This window comes from Coturnix japonica, chromosome 2 (genome assembly GCF_054131305.1).
Source record: "Coturnix japonica strain WE chromosome 2, WE-NBRP24, whole genome shotgun sequence".
Classification (NCBI taxonomy): domain Eukaryota; kingdom Metazoa; phylum Chordata; class Aves; order Galliformes; family Phasianidae; genus Coturnix; species Coturnix japonica.
The window spans coordinates 34,500,591-34,518,874 of record NC_140664.1 but is presented as its reverse complement, the minus strand read 5'-3'; the positions used below and the strand labels follow the sequence as shown (position 1 = coordinate 34,518,874).

Genomic DNA, 18,284 nt, shown 5'->3' with positions numbered 1-18,284 from the left:
TACTACATATTAAATATCATTTAACACTAAAAATATAGGCAATTCAAAGTTGTGCTCTGCACATTTCATCTGATAGAATCTGCCAGGCTCGTCTGAGAATGCACAAAGAAAGATGTGGGAATAACACACTGACCTTTCCTCATTATCTCAAGATTTCAGCTTAAGCTTTAAGGCACAGCTCCAGCTACACACAGTGTAGCATTCAGAAACCATTCTACACATTAGCTTCTCTCTCAGTCATGATGTACCCCCCCCCCCCCCCCCCACCCCCCATGTGAATTCCATTTGGTTCAGGAAATCCTTTCTTTGCCTCCTTGCTTTAGTTAGTTCCTAGTAAAAAGCCCAGCTCATCCTTGCCCGGCCTCAACTAGACTATCTTTTTCTTTCAGTTTTGTTTTTGTTTTTTTTTTTTTTTTAAATCCTAATGCAGAAGCATTAAGCCCTTTGGCAGGACTGGATCCTTCCACGTATTGTTGTTCATGTTCAGTTTTTCTTATACTTAGTATTCAAACCAGTGTTATCATATGTGGCTTAACTCTGGAATACTGACTGTCATGTAAAAATGCCAAGAACAACGATGAAAGCCAGGGAAAGGAAATGTAGAATCTGGTTTTTGGTCTCAGGGTGACATTTATTCCTTGAAAATATCCTTGTAATTACTGTTCTTTTCAGATACCAGGCTTTCTTTCCTCTTTTCTACTTTCATTTAAGTAAAGCTATACAGCTGTCTCAATAATCATCTGGAGAAGTGACAGTCCCGGGGATGTTCTACAAGAGGAAAATTATGAGATCCTTACAGAAGATGGACCGAGAGTAAGAAGCCCTTTTTCATATCCTGGCCCTGTAGACCCTGTCTTTGGCCCTTATTAAGCCTCATGATTTAGTAAAGTGGACTTTAGGAAACCTTGCTTGATTCACCAAAGTGTTTTGAGATGATTTCATCTGAAAAGCTAATTGCTGAGAACCCCTAAGTGGTGGCCAAACTTTGGAAGTTGTAAGATAGGAAAGTCCATGGCAACAGAACAATTTAGACCTTATTCTAATTTTGTATCTTTTTAATTTTAATTATTAAAGAAATACATCATCTGAATGGGAGTGGTTTAAATTATAATAGAAGGAATGAGGACTATTCAGCCTTGTTTTACTCGGAGAATTAAGAGGCTGGCCCCCCTTCCATGAGCATTGCCATCTACCAGTTCAAACCTTGGATGAGACTCATTGCTCACTGATGCTGTCTCCTCCTTTGGGCTGCACTCATATCCACTTAGATGTACTTGATATCAAGTACTTTTTTACTATGTAAAATGAGAAGGTATTGATTAAAATACTTCATTCTGCAAGGTATGTGCTAGATCACTTCATTTTTGGGAGTTTCATTCCTCCTTAAATCATAAAATCATTAACTGTGAGGGATGGGTGACAACAGCTGATAAACCCTTTGCCACTGCCGAATGAGCAACAGTGCTCATTTCAGTTAGAAGGCTGGCATGGGCCTCTCTTCGACTAAATTGGGAGTGAGATTTAGGGATAAGTAAGTAAATGTTGATAGATGAGAGAGCAACTGCATTGTGATTTTATTTCTTTATGGGGTGTGATTTCCAAGCACACCTGCTGATGCATGCCTCCCATACCCTGGCAGAGAATCCTCTGAAGGACAAGACAAAAATTATTGAAACTAGTTGTATGTGATTAGGCTTATAAGTGTGTACTCGAACACTTCACTACTGACGAGTGTTTAAAAGTACTGAGTACCAAGAAAACCCTGCTGTTCTGAAGTTAAAATCAGAGCCTTAAACTGCTCTCTATGTCAGTAAGAATTAATGTGCAAATCTAAGGTACAGACATCGAGCCCATAGCCAGGGGTGGTTTTAGACTCCCCATAAACTATTCCAATAATAATCAGATATTTAAGCAGATTTGAGAATTTTGTCTGTATAAACGTTAAGTGTAAGACCTGTGGTTTTAAATATCTTGACTGTATGGTGGGTCAGTGTGAGGGGACAAGGAGATTTTTATCACATTAATGTGTGTGGGAGGCCATGAGCATCTATAGGTTGGGGAAAAGTGCTGACACCTGGTCTAGGAAGCTAAGGGAATAGGAATTCAGCCTTTTGATTTTTTTAATGAAGTTTTTTATATCATGTTTATTGTGCACCAATTCACCAATTCACTTACCGCTTCTTGGAGCCAGTGTAACTTCAAGGCCAAACATAAGGTCCTACATGCAATGAATGCAACAGCTGTCACCAAACAATTGTGGCACTGTATTGTGAACTAGAGAAATGCTTTTAGGGCTTTAAGTAGAAGATGTTTATGAACTGTTTTCACGTGAACTGGTTAAGGACAGTGAATTCAGCTAACTGGTTAACATGAGAGCATATAGAGCAAATACAATAATATCCTCTTTAGAGCACATATTTATTATTCTGGTATACTAAGTGGTTGAGGAAACTAAAGACAGAAATTTATTTCAGGTGTTGTGTGTGCAGTACAAATGCTGTAATTACAGAACAGAGGTTAGCATTACTATGCTCAGTGTTAAGAAAAAAAATGATATGTTTGATTAAGTAACAGAGAAAAAAATAATTTCAGAATTGATGCAGTTAGGATGAAGAATTTATTGTATATACAGTAAAGCAATTCTACTGTAGATGTACTTCCTGTTTAAAGAAAATGAATACAGTAATCAAAATCATTTTAGCATGGAAACTACAGCACAGACTGAAACTTGACTAAACCAGAAATTAGTTATTTGACTTGAAAGAACACAGGACCTGGAACAACAGATCACAGGTTGCATCATTAACAAGGACAGTAAAAAAACTGTACAGTACAAGCAACACATTACAATAAGTTATGACCAATAAGGCAGTCTCTCTCATTTAGGACAAAAGGGACAAAGGGAAAGGTATTAAAATCTCATAAATCCACCGTATCTCTTTTCCATCTCTGGGACCTCTTTGGAATAAGTTTCCCCATCTTCTTCTGAAGGGAGAATGGAATCGGCGAAGCGCTTGAGAAACCCGCCGTACCGTTTCTGGTAATCCAGCCACCACTCTGGCCTGCCCACTCTTCTCATGAAACCACCGTATCTCTTTTGCAGCTCTTTGGCTTCATCTTCCAGTTCTGGACTGCGCTTTATGCTTCTCATGAAACCGCCGTATCTTTTGCTGACGTCTCCATCATTTTCATTTATTCCTCGGTAATGCGCCGCTTCAGGGTTATCCCCTGCTCCTAAAAGCTCTTTCAGTAGATCAGAGGAATTAGCCAGGGCATCGTCATCTGAGTCCTTCTTCATGAACCCTCCGTACCTCTTAGCCAGGATCTCTCCTCCATTAGCTTCATCCTCTGACTCTGGGTGGTAGAGCTCATCCATTTTCTTCATGAATCCTCCGTATCTCTTCATGAAGCCCCCATATTTCTTGGCAAGCAGATGGTTCTCATCCAACTCTTTTTTGTCTCCTGGGGCAGTGTTTCCATCCTCAGACAGGTCCAGCTTTGTCAGCTGCAGCAGCTCCTTGCAGGTCTCCCAGGCCTTGGCAGAAGGCAGCTTTCCTTCACATTCTAGTGTACATGCCTGAAAAATGGATGTGGTTTACTAAGGGTGATTCAATAGTAACAAACACCTTGCCTTAGCTTCTCTTCTTTTTAAAAGGCCATAAGTGAGCTTTTGTTTATGAGCACCTTGGAAGAACTACTGTGTGTTACTGTCTGAAGTTTTTCATATCCTTTCATGAAGGACTTTGCTGTGCCCCCTCTGAGGAGGGGGATGTTGTACAAGCTGGGTTCTTGCTCCTGCATGCCAAGAGGCCATCCCTATGATTCTGTTTCAAAGAGAGCAAACAACTCTCATCAGTACAGCCTCTCCAATACACCAAGGTGAATTCTTATGGGCTTCTGTGTTTAACAGTGGGAATTTATAAACCAGTTGTGGTTCACTGCATAATGAATGTGCATCATTAAATGGAACGTTCAGAAATGTTACAAATGAAGCAGGATGGTGGGACTAGATGATCTTTAAAGGACCTTTCCAACTCAAATGATTCTCTGATGCTTTGAGGTTGTGGATGCCCCCTTCCTGAAAGCACTCAAGACCAGGCTGGATGGGGCTGTGAGCAACCTGGTCTAGAGGGAGGTGTCCCTACCTACAGCAGGGGGTTGGAACTACGTGATCTTAAAGGTCCCTTCCAACCCAAACCATTCTGATTCCATGATACCTGGAATAAATAAAATGGCATCACTGTTGCAAAGACACCAGCTGTATCAGGCTGTTCTGCATGGCTCTAAAGGCTGTATTTTTGTATAGTACTATTTGTTTTAATTTCTAGAGCAGATCTTTCAAATGTGTACCAATTCCAATGATGAAGTACAGACTTTCTTAGGCATAATCAAATGCCTGGTTTTGCTGGCCTGACTTAGAAAGCAGTGATCATCAGAAAGAGGGAAAACATCCTGAGCTGTGTTTGACTGTGAAGAAAATTTTTCAGGGTAAAAGTTACAAAAGTTTTCAGCACTTGCACTGATATCAGGTAACCAGTAAATAGTAACAGTCACATTAGCTCCCATCTCTGTTGTGTTGGGCAGTTTAAACCAAACTCTTCAGCTGCAAAAAGAAGAAATCATTAGGTTTTTCAGTAATGGAAACAGTTATTTTGTCTGGATGATGTTCTCTAATGATCTCAAACTGCTTGAAAAGTGTGAAACTAAACCTCAGTGCAGTTTTCTCTTAACATCCATCTGACCAACTCACCACTTCTGGTCTTACCTGTCTGCTGAGCTCTGTTTTATCCTCAGAAACTGGCACACAGTTGTCGATATGATCACAAGAAAATGAAATGGGGTTCTGTACTTTGCAACACAATGATTTATTTTATCACACACTACATGCTTATTTCTATATACTGTATTTGTGCAATAAAGTGATCTCAGCTTCAGCCTGGCTTTGAAATTGATTTAAATCAAAGAATAAAGAATAAATCTGTCCCTCCTCAATTAGTTTAAACAGCCTATTGCCAAATGAATGTATGCAATCTCAAGTATATGAATGACCAGGTTACATATCTTTCAGACACAATATGATAAGATCAGTTCTTATGCTACCAAGCACCAGTATCCTGAAACAATTGTCTCTGGAAACTGTACCTGGATAAGAAATACATGTTATGCCATGTTGCTTCTTTTCCCATTTAAACAAAGAAGTGTTGTTAACGGGTGGAAATTTAATTATTGTATAACTGCTGAAAGTATCCAAAGGAGAATGTCCATATAGACACCCACAACAAACACACAGCCCTCCTTCCAAAAGGGCAAGCTGCCTCTTCTTCCTGGTTAGCACTAAAGCCAGAGCTTCATTGCAATCTTGAACATTTGAATGTATGCAGAGCAATATATACAGTGTAAACTGAACTTCTTCAGAACCATCCTAATACAATAAACCCGCTGTGGTTACCAGCAAGTCCTTCCTTTCAGAGCGAGTGCTGCAGAAGCGCTCAGTGCTCTGAACTCTGCATAGAACAGCCCCAGTCCTTCCTTTTTACACTTCCAAACAGCTGATGAGACCTTAAGAGGAAAAGTTTCCTGAGCGCTGAGAGGCGCTGAGTGCGGCGATGTGGGGCCGGGAGCTGCGGTACCACCGGTCTGTCTTAAGTCTGTGCTTACATTGCAAGTTACGCTGTCTCTTTGTCTGCACTACTGATTAATTTCAACATCACTATAGAACGAAATAATAATAATAAAAACATTCTGGAGCTCTGTAACGTGATTTACTTCGGGAGAAGCTGAAATGTCAGAGGGATGGTTACTGGCACGCTGCTAGTTCCATCACCAGCGCAATAGGAGACAGCGATGAGGAGTACGCCGCGATATCCCGTTCCCTTCAGCCCCAACTCGGCTGTTCCCCCGCTGCTCGAGGCTGCCCGGCGAGGGGACCCCGCGCTATTTCCTTCCAACCCAACCCGTCCCGCTCCGTTCCCTACCCCATCCCCTGCCCTCCCCATCCCCTCCCGGCCGCTTACCAGCGGGTGGATGTCTGCTCGGGGTCCCATGCGGTAGGCGCAGGTCGCGCAGTCCCGCCCGCAGTCCGCCCGCGCCCGCGGCAGCAGGCAGGTGCTGAGAGCCAGCAGCGAGCAGCCGAGCCGCAGCAGCAACGCCATGGGACTGCAAGAAGGAGAAGTCAGACGGTGGCCGCGGCACCCCGACACCCCCCCGACCCGGGGCTGGAATAAAGCTCGACCGACGTTGTTTCAACCGCGTTCCGCGTGCGACTCTCGGCAACGGCGCTTCGAACAAGAGCGAGAGCACGGCAACCAACGGCTGCTGTCCAGGAAAGCGCTCGTCCCAAACCCCTCACCGAACCCCCCGCTCAGCCCGAGCCTCGGCTGCCGCCCGAGCCCGGCGCTGAACCCCCGTCGGAGCCGCCCCGACGCCGCGGGGCACTCACACGGCGCTCCCCTCGGGATTCGAGGCGGTCGCTGGGCAGCGCCTCGTTGCTGGAGCCTCGGCGTCGAGCCGCGGGTGTTTGTAGCGGGGCTGAGCAGCCAGCGCCTCCGGAGCGACTCCAGAGGGTAGGGGGGGAGGAAGGTCGGACAGCCCGCGGCTGCTACCGGCCGAACCGAGCCGAGCGGAGCGGGTGCGATGTGTGAGGAGCGGGCACTTTATAATTAGGGAACGCGGGCAGAACGCGGCCTCCCCCAATCGCCGCCGGGCTCCCGCTGACGCAGCACCTACGACATCCCCCTCCGACCCCCCCCGGCACCGCTGCTCCCCTCTACGGGTGGCTTCGGAGGGGTGGGCGAGTGCCCCGGCCGTCGGGAGAGCGGGCTCCGTGGGGGGAAGCGTGCAGCGTCGGCGTGAGTCAGGGGCAGCGCGGCCGTGCGGAGCAGTTTGAAATGCTTTTTCTTCTTTTTTTTTCCCCCCTTCTCTTAGTGTTTCTGTGTGTGACCGTTTTCCTTCCCAAACCTCTTTTTGCCAAAGCAAAGATGTGCTGTTCTGCAGCTCCGTGGCTCGAGGTAGACCCTCACAGTGGAAATGTTCTTCTCTTCATTTGCTGTCCTTTGGGTTCATCATTTCTGGGCTTCTGAGTGAAGGGACTTAACACAGTCTGCTGAACAAAATTCCTTAAGGGTATGAGTGCATAGTTATTCCTAGGGGAAGAGGGAGATTTAGAATGGGTATAGGAGAGATTTAGGCTGGATATAAGGACAGTTATTTATGCTAAGGTTAATGAGGCACTGGAACGGGTTTCGCAGAGATGTGGTGGATGACCCATCCCTGGAGAGACTCAAGGCTGGGCTGGATGGGGCTCTGAGCAACCTGATGTAGCTATTGGTGTCCCTGCTCATTGCAGGGAGCTGGACCAGGTGACCTATAAGGGTTCTCTCCAACTCAGTAAGAGGAAGACAAGACCAATGTGGACCCCAGTGCTGTCACTGTATGGATGTGGCGCCTTCTGCAACCTGTTGGCCTGTGCATCAGATACTCAGATTAAGGAGGCTCAAATGGATTCTGGGAGTGGCAGAAATATATCAAAGACAGCTCTTGTATAAAATCAGTCTATGTGAAAAGAGAACCAGGCCCTTTGTTCCCCAGTAGTATCAGCCAGACTTAGTTAGTGAACCCTCAGGAGATGGGGTAGCCTTTTACACACCCGTGGGTGTGCTTGTTTCGGCACTTGGAGTAACAGACTAATTGCTGTGCCACTGAGTCAGCATGTGTGCTGCAGGGCTTTGGGCAAGCACACTGTGGCCTCCTGGCTCTGCCGGGTAGGGTGGCTGGGGAGGCTCTGACTAACTCCAGAGCTGACACATTCAGTGCCTCTTTTGCTGTTAGGATGCTCTTTAAAAAATAGACTTTTTTCCCCCCCCCCATTCTTTTGGACATCATCAGATGAATCCTCTGGGTCAAGTACTGACCCTCCCTTTCTGACCCTCAGTCCTGTCATCATTTATTGGCTCCTGCTCTAACAGCATGCTGTGGTGGGACAGATAGACCACTAGGGTCATGATTATTCCCCTACCCATATTCTGGGGCTGACTGGCTCTTGCTGCCACAGTTCTGCAAGCAGGCATCTGTGCTCAGGCTGCCCACTCAGCTGCTCTGTCTGCATCTTCATTCGCTACACTTTTAATGCCACAGATGTGTGCAGTCTGGTTGTGACAAAAGCCAGCCAGGGCTGGCATCTTATTGTGTGCAGAGGGGCAGGTAAGCCCTGCAGGTAGTGTGCAGACCTCAAGAGCAGAAGAGACGTGGTGAGGAAGGAGTAAAGCATATACCTGGTCCAAGAAAAAGGCAAGTAGATATCCCTGTTCATTGCAGGGGAGCTGGGTAGAGGATCTCTAAATGTCCCTTCCAACTCAAACGGTTCTATGGTTCTTTAATTCTGTACCCAGTGCTCTTTGGTTCATCTGCTTCTCTCTGTACTCTGCTGGTGGAGTCTGCTGCTGCTCATCCTGAGTCCGTATGGGTGCAGTTTTGCATGAGTCCTCTTTGCAGAGCGAGGATGAAAGCAGGAGAGAATTTGGACTGTTTGGGCAAAAGAAAAAAGAGCAAAAGCTCCATAAAAATTACTTACTGCAGGAGTGGGGAATAATATTTCCTCAGCAACGGAGGTTTGAGGAACAAAGAAATAAAGAGGCATAAAGAGAAAGAGAACACTTTTCACAGCAGTAATGATGATAACTTGTTGCTCCCTACTAACTGGGTAATAACAGAGTCCTGGTGCTGATAAAAGCTCTGGCGTTTATAACATCCAGAACTGCCTCAGACACCAACTGCTTTTTGTCTGTCATCTAAATATACCACGCAAAGACAAACTGTTTGTGCTGCAGTAGTTCTTGAGGCCCCAAGGGCCCCGTCGTCCTAAGGCTTGTTCAGACAGCCAGACTTCAGCTAGGAAGATGAAATCCTAATCTTAATGGCAGAGAACTGAGGAAAATAATTTGAACGACTTAACAAAACTATGCCATAAGTGAGCAGCAAAGCTAGAAGCTGGAACTCTCGAATTTCACATTGGTATCTTTACTGTGGGAACAGCTTTCCTTCCCAAACTGCGCTCATTGTGCTAATCGAGCTGCTTCAAAATCACTGAATGAAGATAGATTTATGGAGATGATAGCAGCTAAGCACAATGCCAGCACCCCGAGCAGCCCTCCATGTAACACAAAGCCTTTCTGATAGAATCAAAATGAGAACTGGGGAACATAAACCAGCGGGCTGTGTTGATTATTTTCTTCGGCTCAGTGCAAAAGGTCACAATGCTTCTTAAGATCAAACAGTCAGGTTCCATTTAGTTCTTTTAAATTAACTTTATTTTTAATGGGAATATGGGTAACTGATATCAGAGTTGAGAAAGGCATTGCAGGTCAACTCTCCTATACCAAACAAACGTCACCAAAGTAGTTTTCAGAGCAGAATTATTAGTATGTAGACATAAGGCACGCACTGATACTTTTGCAATATCATTATTAAAGCATGTCTAAATTAAGAAGAGAGGAGTTGTAATGCAGTGATAATATACAGCCAGAATGACGTTGCCCAAAATGCACCCTTACAAGACTGTGATGACTTTCCATACCTCTCCATATAACTTAATAGACAAGTATGTGTATCATGTGAGATATGCAGAATTGAAGATATCAGTGATGCAGACAGAATCATAGAACAGAATCATGGAATCATAAAGGTTGGAAAAGACAATGAAGACAGTCTAGTCCAACCACCAACCCATCACCACCATGCCCACTAAACCAATTCTACTCATAGCTATTAATCTTCTATGAAGAACTGGGTTGATGTTTTACCTTGGACAGGGCTGGATCTTCTTAGTAATGTTTTTACCACTTTAAAAATGACACCTTTTTTTTTAGATGGCAAACACGTGCACTGGTCTAGTTGCAATGAGATGCTTTTGCTGAAGTAGTGTGGGCAGTTTCTGGCCCTTTCTCCTGGCTGATGATACTCAGCCTTCTAAGGGGGAAGGAGGTTTCACGCTACTTCTATCAGAGTGAAATGAGGAGGAGACATGCATTCACTGTAAGCGTACAGCAAATACAACTTCTGCTGCATTTGTTTACCTGCAGTGGTACAAGACAAGAAAAGAACAAAACAGACTTTCATACTGTTCAGTGGTGGCGTTCAGAGGTTTGCTTTGTAATGTTTCTCATGGGCACAATGAGTATATGCACTCACAGGTCCCTGAATTTGGCCTGAACTGCGGTAAAATACATGTGCTGCAGGGTGAGCAGAACAAACTGTGCAAAGTATGTATTGTTAGAAAGGCATTATGCTGCTCATTTCCACAGGGGTCACGGGAGGGAGATTTGCAATAAAGAAGGAAGAGTGTGCTCAGCAGCAAAATACATCGTGATGGAATCCAGGCACAGTGATTATTACTTAAAACAATAAGTACTCCACATGAGTGGGATGAATTATCCTCATTCATTTTAAATTAAGAAAACACATCCCTGAATTACTGAGGAAGGATTAGATTCCATCCATGGAAAGAATTATGGTACCTAGTGCAGATGAGGAAGGATTAGGTGGAACTGTAAAAGAGATCTTGATCACCTTAGTAATATTAAGAAGAACAGATTCTAAATAACGTATTAGGAGTTTGAGCTTGAACTATTTTTCCTATCATTCTCATTCAGACAGTAGAATTTTGGAGCTTTTCCCCCATTCCCAGTCTCATATTCTCCTTGCTAGTATTTCATTGCCCAGCTGGGGCATGCTGTGTTCACACTTTAGAACAATGTTCCGAACAAGTTGCTTTTGTAGACTCATGTTGTAACGAGAGCCCAGTGCTTTGCATGCAAACCGGCTGAGCGCTGGCTGGATTCCTCCTCACTTGGTCCTGCAGGGAAGGCAAAGTTGGCTTGGGATTCTAGCATTCTGGGCAGCTCACAAACACCATTTACAATGATGTCAGTGGTTTCTCTGATTGCTAGCAGCCCAATAGGGAGCATCTTAAAGCAGGGCAGTGAGTGCTGTCCTGATCCAGCTGTGGCCTGCCTGCAGCCTGCTGCACCTTGCCAGGGGCTACAAAGGGAACAGTGAGGTCCATGTGTACTCTCCGTCATCTGCTTCTGCACTGACAGGGTTCCCTAAAGATGATGCAGATAGCAAAGAGGCTCATACTTTATTTTGATACACCTCTGCTTGAAATTCCCTCACCCACACTGGGAATCTGTCTTCCATGCAGCACCAAGCGCAAATCCCTTCATCTAATGATTGGCTAAACTCAACTCCCCAGATGCAAAACCAACTTTGTTCATTTACAGTAGAGCTTGCCCTAGAATAGCTGTAGCCACAGCTGTAATCCCCGCAGAACTGAAAATGCTCAGCAGGTAATGTCCTTGCAAAAACTAAAGCGGTTAAGTTGCATAAAGCATGGAGTTCTTAGAAGTACCACATTGAAGTTGCACCATTTTTCTTTTGAGGTAGACTGTTCCATTTGATTTGCAGGGATTAGGCCTTCAGTTACGTTTCTACAGGCGTTGTCTGCAGGAAGGAAGGAAGGATGTTTAGTTAATGTATATGGCTAGGACAGGGAAGAAGATGCCGATATTAGAAAACGAAATAAGGAACAATTTCACCATCACAGTTTTTTGTTTGACATGTATTTGAACCGTTCTATTGCCCATTGTACCTCTTTGCTCTCTGTATTGCTATTAAAAAAACCTGGAACTCTGACCTTCCCCTTTTCAGCTTACCAGTCTACACGCCTTTCCTTTGAAGCTGCTTGATTTATGATTGAAAACCATTTCATTTCTCCTGCTGCATAATTGAACACTCCAAAAACTAACAAGCCACCTCAGCCAGCTGCGCCTTTATTGCTTTTCCCGTAAAGAACTACCAAAAATATTTCAGGAAAGCTGTGGATCTGCCTGAGGCCAAGGTTTATTAAGGTTATATCAGGTTTTTTAACTTGAGGACTGAATTTATGCAAAAGCTGAGCATATCCTGCATGATTTTGGAGGGCAAAGAATTACCATGTTGAGTGAAAACGCTGTGTAGTGACAGTGCATGGTAAAGGACAATGAGAGATGTGGTAAGATGGTCTGATTACTTTGGGAGGGCATACATCGATCACACAAGATTGCTTCGTGCCTGACTCCTTCCACTGTCCCAAAGATGCATCTCACAGTTTGATCGCTATATGACAATACCTGGTTCTTTTCTTTATCAGTTTGAAAGTGGATAAAATCACAATGGTAGCCACTGCTAGTGTGCATGTGTGACAAAGGTTGTTTACAATGTGAAAGTGAAAGTGGTCAGAATGGCATTGTCACACAGCAGCCCAGCAGTGGTTCTGACAACACCTTTCTGTGTCACCTCACATGATACTCTGAATTAACCATTTCCTTCTAACACAATGTAAATGCTGTCAGTTACCATCGGATAATACCTTTCTTTGCAGTGTTGTTCTAGACAAAGTTGTGATGCTTATAAGAAAACTCCGTGGCCTTCCATCAAGCTTAATCAAAGTTTCAGGTAGGATACTGGATGAGAGGGTAAGGGGGAATGGCTTTAAACTAAAAGAGGGGAGATTTAGGTCAGATATTAAGAGGAAATTTTCACTTAGAGGGTGATGGGGCACTGGTGCAGGCTGCCCAGAAGAGCTGTGGGTGCCCCATCCCTGGTAATGGGGGCCAGGTTGGTTGGGGCCCTGTGCAGCTGAGCTGCTGGGGAGCAGCCCTGCCCGCAGCAGGGGGTGGAACTGGGTGGGCTTTAAACATTCCTCAAGTTGTCTTCCTCTGCCTTTTCAGCTGTTGTCTGGCAAGTATTCCTCCTTTCCCTACAGGCAGCAGTGGTGAAGGCATTTCTCTAACTGCCTTGTCACCTTGCCTAGATTTTCAGGATGAGCTGATTTTATGATTGACAGGATGTGTAGAGTTAAATTATTCACTGAAATGAGGACTGCTCTTTTAAGAAAGTGCTGCAGTGAACTTTCTGTGCTGAGAAATTGGCCAGAGTGTTCTGCTGTTTTCTCAGGGCAATATATAAATGACTTATTTGTCTAACCATCTTGTTTTTTATACCATTTCCAGAATGTTTGGTATCAGCCTTGTATATACAAATACTAAGACTGGTTGTAGTGTGTGTGCCAGTGGAGTGATGCCAGAAGTTTGCTTCCCATCAATGGTGGGGTGTACCAAGGAATTCCCACCTGTGGGAATCATTTTAAGCCTTAGCTGTTGTTGTTACCCCTGTTTGGGCAGAACATGAGCGTACAGGAACACATGCTGCAGGTGTAGGGATCCCCAGGGGGCCTGTGCCAGGTTTCTTCACTGACAGAATGGGCAGGCTGGTTGCCTTCTGAGTATCTTTGAGATGTCAGTTTTCTTTTCCATGATAGATTTCTGTTTTTGATGTGACAAAAATGGGTTTTCTTGGTGCACCTTGCAGCTGAGCTTCTGGTTCTCTTTCTGTGAAAACTATATGTAAACTCAAGAACAGAGGGTCTGTAAGGTAAACTAACTAAATATGAGTAAATACATAAGCATAGCTATTCATCAGTTAACTGTAGTTGTGAAGCTCGAAGCTTTCATGAGGAAAAACATCAGACAAAAGTGTTCATGTCATTTCCAAGTTTTTCACAATTAAGTGACTCTGGAGGTAGCCTGGCCTAGATGGCCTTGAAAGGCTCCTTCCAACTCAAGCAATTCAGTGATTATATGATAATTTTATCATTTGTAGATTGATTATTAGATACAGTTCCCATATCATTCTGCTCTATCATGCCTGCAGTCACAATTTCTCCTGGCTGTTTGTTGGTGTCTGAGCTCTCAGTGTCCGTGCTGGAGCTCCCTGTCTTTGTGTGCAGTGGGCCATGGTCTAAAGCACATCTTCTCTTCTTAGCTCTTACAAAGGATAGAGCTGTGACAACTGAAAACAGAGACTGGAGAAAGCATAAGGCACACCATGTGTTTCAGTTTTGCCAGTTGTTTTATTTTATGGTGAAACTCTCCCATCTGTGGTCAGGTATTATCTGATACCCCTGTTAGTGTTACCCTTTGTTGTGGGCAGCTGGAGGTTGCGTTGGAGGGGAGAAATGGTTGCTTTCTTTTTTGCACATTCCAAATGTGCAACTTTGTCTAAATATCAGTCTGTTTTAATAACAGTGTGTTACATGCAGAGATAACTCAGTTTGAAATTCAGGATTGGGGCCTTGGGCCTGGTTTGGATGCTTAACTGTGGTGAACCTTACCCACTCCTTCTGAATCTCAGTGTTGGAGTTGAAATCTCATCTTGCTTTCTGCTACATGTTATCTGCATTCTCTGCTGATGTTTGTGGGTAAGGTATATTTTCCATCTTACACTTACAGGATTTTCCATCAGAAGTTAGACAACAGGGTGCAGACTAATGACCGGGAGGCCCTTACTGGGTTATCATAGTAGGCTAACAAGGAGAAAAAAATGAAAGCAAAAGAAAAGGCTATGCAGTTTGAATTTCTTTGACATACATGACTTAGGTATTTACGAGAATATTTTGTAGTACAGTACACTAATTGTATTGTTTCATAACCTCTCAAAGAAAGGCAACTGTAACATGGGACACTGCAAATAGCTTGCTATTCATTTATTTATTTTTTCAGAAAAAATGGGTTGAATGTAATGAAGAAGGATCAAAGTTTTATTTTATTTTTTTTTAAGCATGAGTACATGTTTAATTTATCAGATATAGATTAAATATTGATTTCATTTATTATATATTGCAATAAAAGTACTAAATCAAATACAAGTACTCTGAAGCAATATGAATTTCAAAGGAAAGTGCTTGCTTTACCTCTGAAGAATATCTGAAGTTGGAAGTTTGTTTACATTTTTATTTGATTCATCTGCACAATTTTGCTGCTGTGAGTGTGCAGAATCCAGTAATGTCCACCAGATCATGTGCAGAAGTCAGCAGTCAATATGTTTTTGCAGCGTGAGAACCTTCCTGTTATCATTTTTATCTCAATGTAATCAAATCTGGTGTTTTTTTAACAGCATTTACAGACATTAGGAGAGAGAAATAATGCAATTGTGTAAAACATCACTTAACTTTGCAGAAGTTTGTAGCTGATTTCTCTGTGGCTGCGTGATATTCCATTCCAGAGGATGACTTAAAGCAGAGTTTTGGTTTTAATCATGTACTCCCTCTTTGATTGCGTGAAGACACAACTCTTCCCCTGGTTTGAATTGCGATTAGTAGTTACTGAGCAGTTAGCAGAGGTGCACATTAGAAAATAGAAAGTTGTGGGGGGACAGTATCTGAAATGCACTGATCTAAGAGTGAAATAATTGATGCTTTTATGGCTCATTGCTTCTTTAACATCAACTAAAGATAGAAAGCAATTACAATATTTTACAGAAAAGATCATGGCATTAGTACTCATGCTAATATTTACCCTCCGAGTAACTCTTCCTTTTTGTTCCACCTTTTCTGAGATGGAGGAAAGGACTGCGTGCAGTTTGCTGCGGTGAGTAATCCGGTCTGGTTGAGTAGCTTGGAAATACCAGCATTTACCTGTCTCTTTGGTAAAACAGACCATGAAATCAGGAGAGATTTTCAGTGCTCTACCTTTTCCTGCTTATTCAGAGCAGTGTTTTTGCCTAATCTTACCTAATCTATCTGAAAATTAAAATCCCACGTCTCAGTCACATGAGGAATAGTTCAGTGGTTGGGGAGTGCAAAGTGTCACCATTTGGAAATTTAGTGCCAGTATCTTGCCACTCCAAATTCGTGTCGCTACACTGATGCCACATTATGTATTCTGATGAAGTTCAACACTGCTTTTCCTTGTCTGCATGTCATGTTCTCATGTTAATATTTTTCCAGTCTGCCAGTTTTTATGGCACTGATCTTCTTAGTTGCAATGCATCATTTGATTTAATACCACTACAGGCAGTGATTTATAACTGCTTCATTATTAAGAAAAACAGTCAAAATGGAAGAATACGGATGCATGATTGTGAGCAGTGCCATTAAACTGGACTAACACTTCATGCACTTTTCAGGAAAGCCTCTAAACACAACGAGGTGCTTGGACTTCTCCAAATTAAGACACATGGGAAGTAGTGGTTCCCCTATTGGTTGATTTAGTTACATCAGGTTGATGTAGTTGTGCAGTAGGATAGGGAACTATATTGGTACAGCAGTGATGTTTAGGAAAGGTCACTCCAACTCCTATTGCAGTGCTTTGATGCACAGCGTATTTCAATGTGAATGCACCTATAAGCCCATAAATATCTATATACTCAAGATAGGCCTTGCAGTTTTTGGTAACTCTATTACTATTGGCAATGACAAGCTTATCACAAAAGAATCAAGAAAAATTAGATTTCTTTTAAATTTTTGATACGTTTGCTTTTTTTTGTTTGTTTGTTTGTTTTTTTTGTTGTTTTTTAATCAATACTATAGCACTTCCCATCCAAGCATCCAAGCATCTCAAAGCATTTGCACTGTTTATGCCCACTGTTACTGCCAGTCAGTCTCATCCCTGCAAGGACATGCTTTTTGCATGCTTTAGGGAAGAAAGCATTAACCCATGCAATTTTCTAAGGATCCCAAGTATGCTGAATTTCTCCCTCCTCAATCAACCTTTATTCATTTTTGTGCATGTCATTCATTTCTTTGTGATCCTTTGTGCTTTGAACTTTTCTGGCTTTGTTTCTCCAATTTATCCAGGATTTCTTTTCGTCTCACCCACACCATTGATGTAACTATAGATTCTAGTTAGTTATTATAACTCATCTAATTTGCAGCTACCTGTTTATCATGTAAATGCACACATGTAAACAAGTAAAACAATTCTAGATCATTCGATAGCTTTACTGGTTCTACTGCAGATATCTTCTCGTGCTTGATGTTGATAGGGGAAAAAAAACACTAGTTCAATTTCTTGAAGTTTTCAAATCAATGCTGTAAACAAGTTTTTAAAATGTAGGAAGGAACAGCTAATGATCAGAAAATGTTAACTGCCTGTCATAGGAATTGTTTATGAAAACAAGAGAGCTTTGTCTAGGAAGCTGTTGGTAGCGCCATGGATATGAAATTTTGTTTCCATCGATTTGACAATGATGTCTTTTACTATTCAAGGACAGGAGACAGAAAATATCAACTTTTCATAAAATACATCTTAAATGGAAGAAATTTGCCTTTTCCATTTCAGCAGGCGCTGCGGAGAGGCAGCAGGATGCAGAACAGAGACGAAGTAAAGAATAAAGGTATGTGATTATGGATTACAGTTAGAACAATCTGAGCCTTATCTACATTTGTCAAGTTCAACATGAACTCTGTAAACTCTGATAAATAGTTTGGAGCTGCGCTTGCCGAGGCTCCTTCAGAATATGATTGTGTTAGCAGTAAATTCTCATCCATCACACCTTCCATCTTGATTTATTGCAAGACAGATTTGGTACGATAGGGTTACTTGCACAAAGGATAGTTTTCTTTCATTTCAGATCACATGTCACACAGTCTGTTATATGCAACCCCTAATATTGAAAATGAGTTTTTCCTAGCTGGGAAATCTTGGTAAGCTTTGCCTAATAATTGAAATCTCACCTGTAAGAAGCCACTGCTACCATTTATTTTACTGAGTTTAGAAAGGAGTCTACATGCCACTGCTTCCATCCTACCACTTTAGATATAAAATATAATCCTCTCCTCTAGGATTAATCAAGGTGATTAAGAAGCAGCTAGGGATGGTTTGCCTCCAATGAACAAAGTCACAGAGGAGCAGGGTTGGATTCTTTTTTGAGTGTCTTGGAGTTGTATGTTACAAATATCTGGCTCATGCTAAAAAATTAGCATCCCATGAAGGTGCTGGCAGCAGAGTGATATTTATATTCCTTATTTCATCAGAGATTTTCAAGGGGGTAACAACCTGCATTTATTCATCATCTGTGGGTTTTTAAACAAAACATAGGACTGGAAGTCTTCAACATAACCCTGCCTGTCACATCTAAAATTCAGGGGAATAAACCAGTTGCTCATCCTTGTGGCATATAGAGTGCTGGAGTAATGGGGCACTGACAGGAGGCATAGCGGTTACATCTCACTAGGGCTGCTATGTGTTTCACACCAGTAACAAGCCAGTACCAATGAACCTTCTGGCCAAGCTGCAGTGCTGAAATGGCAAAGGATAATGCTAATAAAAGTTAATAATTAAAATTAATAAAAGCAAATAAAAATTAGCTATGAAGGAGATGTCTGCCAAGTGATGCTGACCTGCACACAGCAGCTTGCAGACACCAAGGAAATGTGGGTACAGCTATAGGTTAAGGCATTTGTAATGTTT

The 18,284-nt window shown here is 42.8% G+C and overlaps 1 protein-coding gene and 1 long non-coding RNA gene across 2 annotated transcripts in view; one reads left to right on the top strand and one right to left on the bottom strand.

Annotated features, from left to right (window-relative positions):
- Positions 1-2,598: 2,598 nt before the first annotated feature.
- PENK (proenkephalin) lies at positions 2,599-6,626 on the bottom strand. Its single transcript, XM_015855657.3, has 3 exons — positions 6,440-6,626; positions 6,015-6,156; positions 2,599-3,577 (listed from the first exon to the last, which is right to left on the bottom strand). Exons 2-3 carry the CDS (start codon positions 6,150-6,152, stop codon positions 2,912-2,914), a joined length of 804 nt encoding a protein of 267 aa, XP_015711143.1. The 5' UTR covers positions 6,153-6,156; positions 6,440-6,626; the 3' UTR covers positions 2,599-2,911.
- Positions 6,627-6,704: 78 nt separating this feature from the next.
- Positions 6,705-18,284, top strand: part of LOC107310211 (uncharacterized) — a 30,152-nt gene continuing 18,572 nt past the window's right edge. The window contains exon 1 of the long non-coding RNA XR_004306227.2: positions 6,705-17,208. This is a non-coding gene — a long non-coding RNA (uncharacterized LOC107310211). The remainder of the gene's footprint in view (positions 17,209-18,284) is intronic.

Excerpts from the sequence above, each read along its gene's own strand:
- PENK (XM_015855657.3), bottom strand. The coding sequence starts at position 6,152 with ATGGCGTTGCTGCTGCGGCTCGGCTGCTCGCTGCTGGCTCTCAGCACC. Across the intron at positions 3,578-6,014 it reads GAGCAGACATCCACCCGCTG|GCATGTACACTAGAATGTGA; the intron begins GTAAGCGGCCGG and ends TCCATTTTTCAG.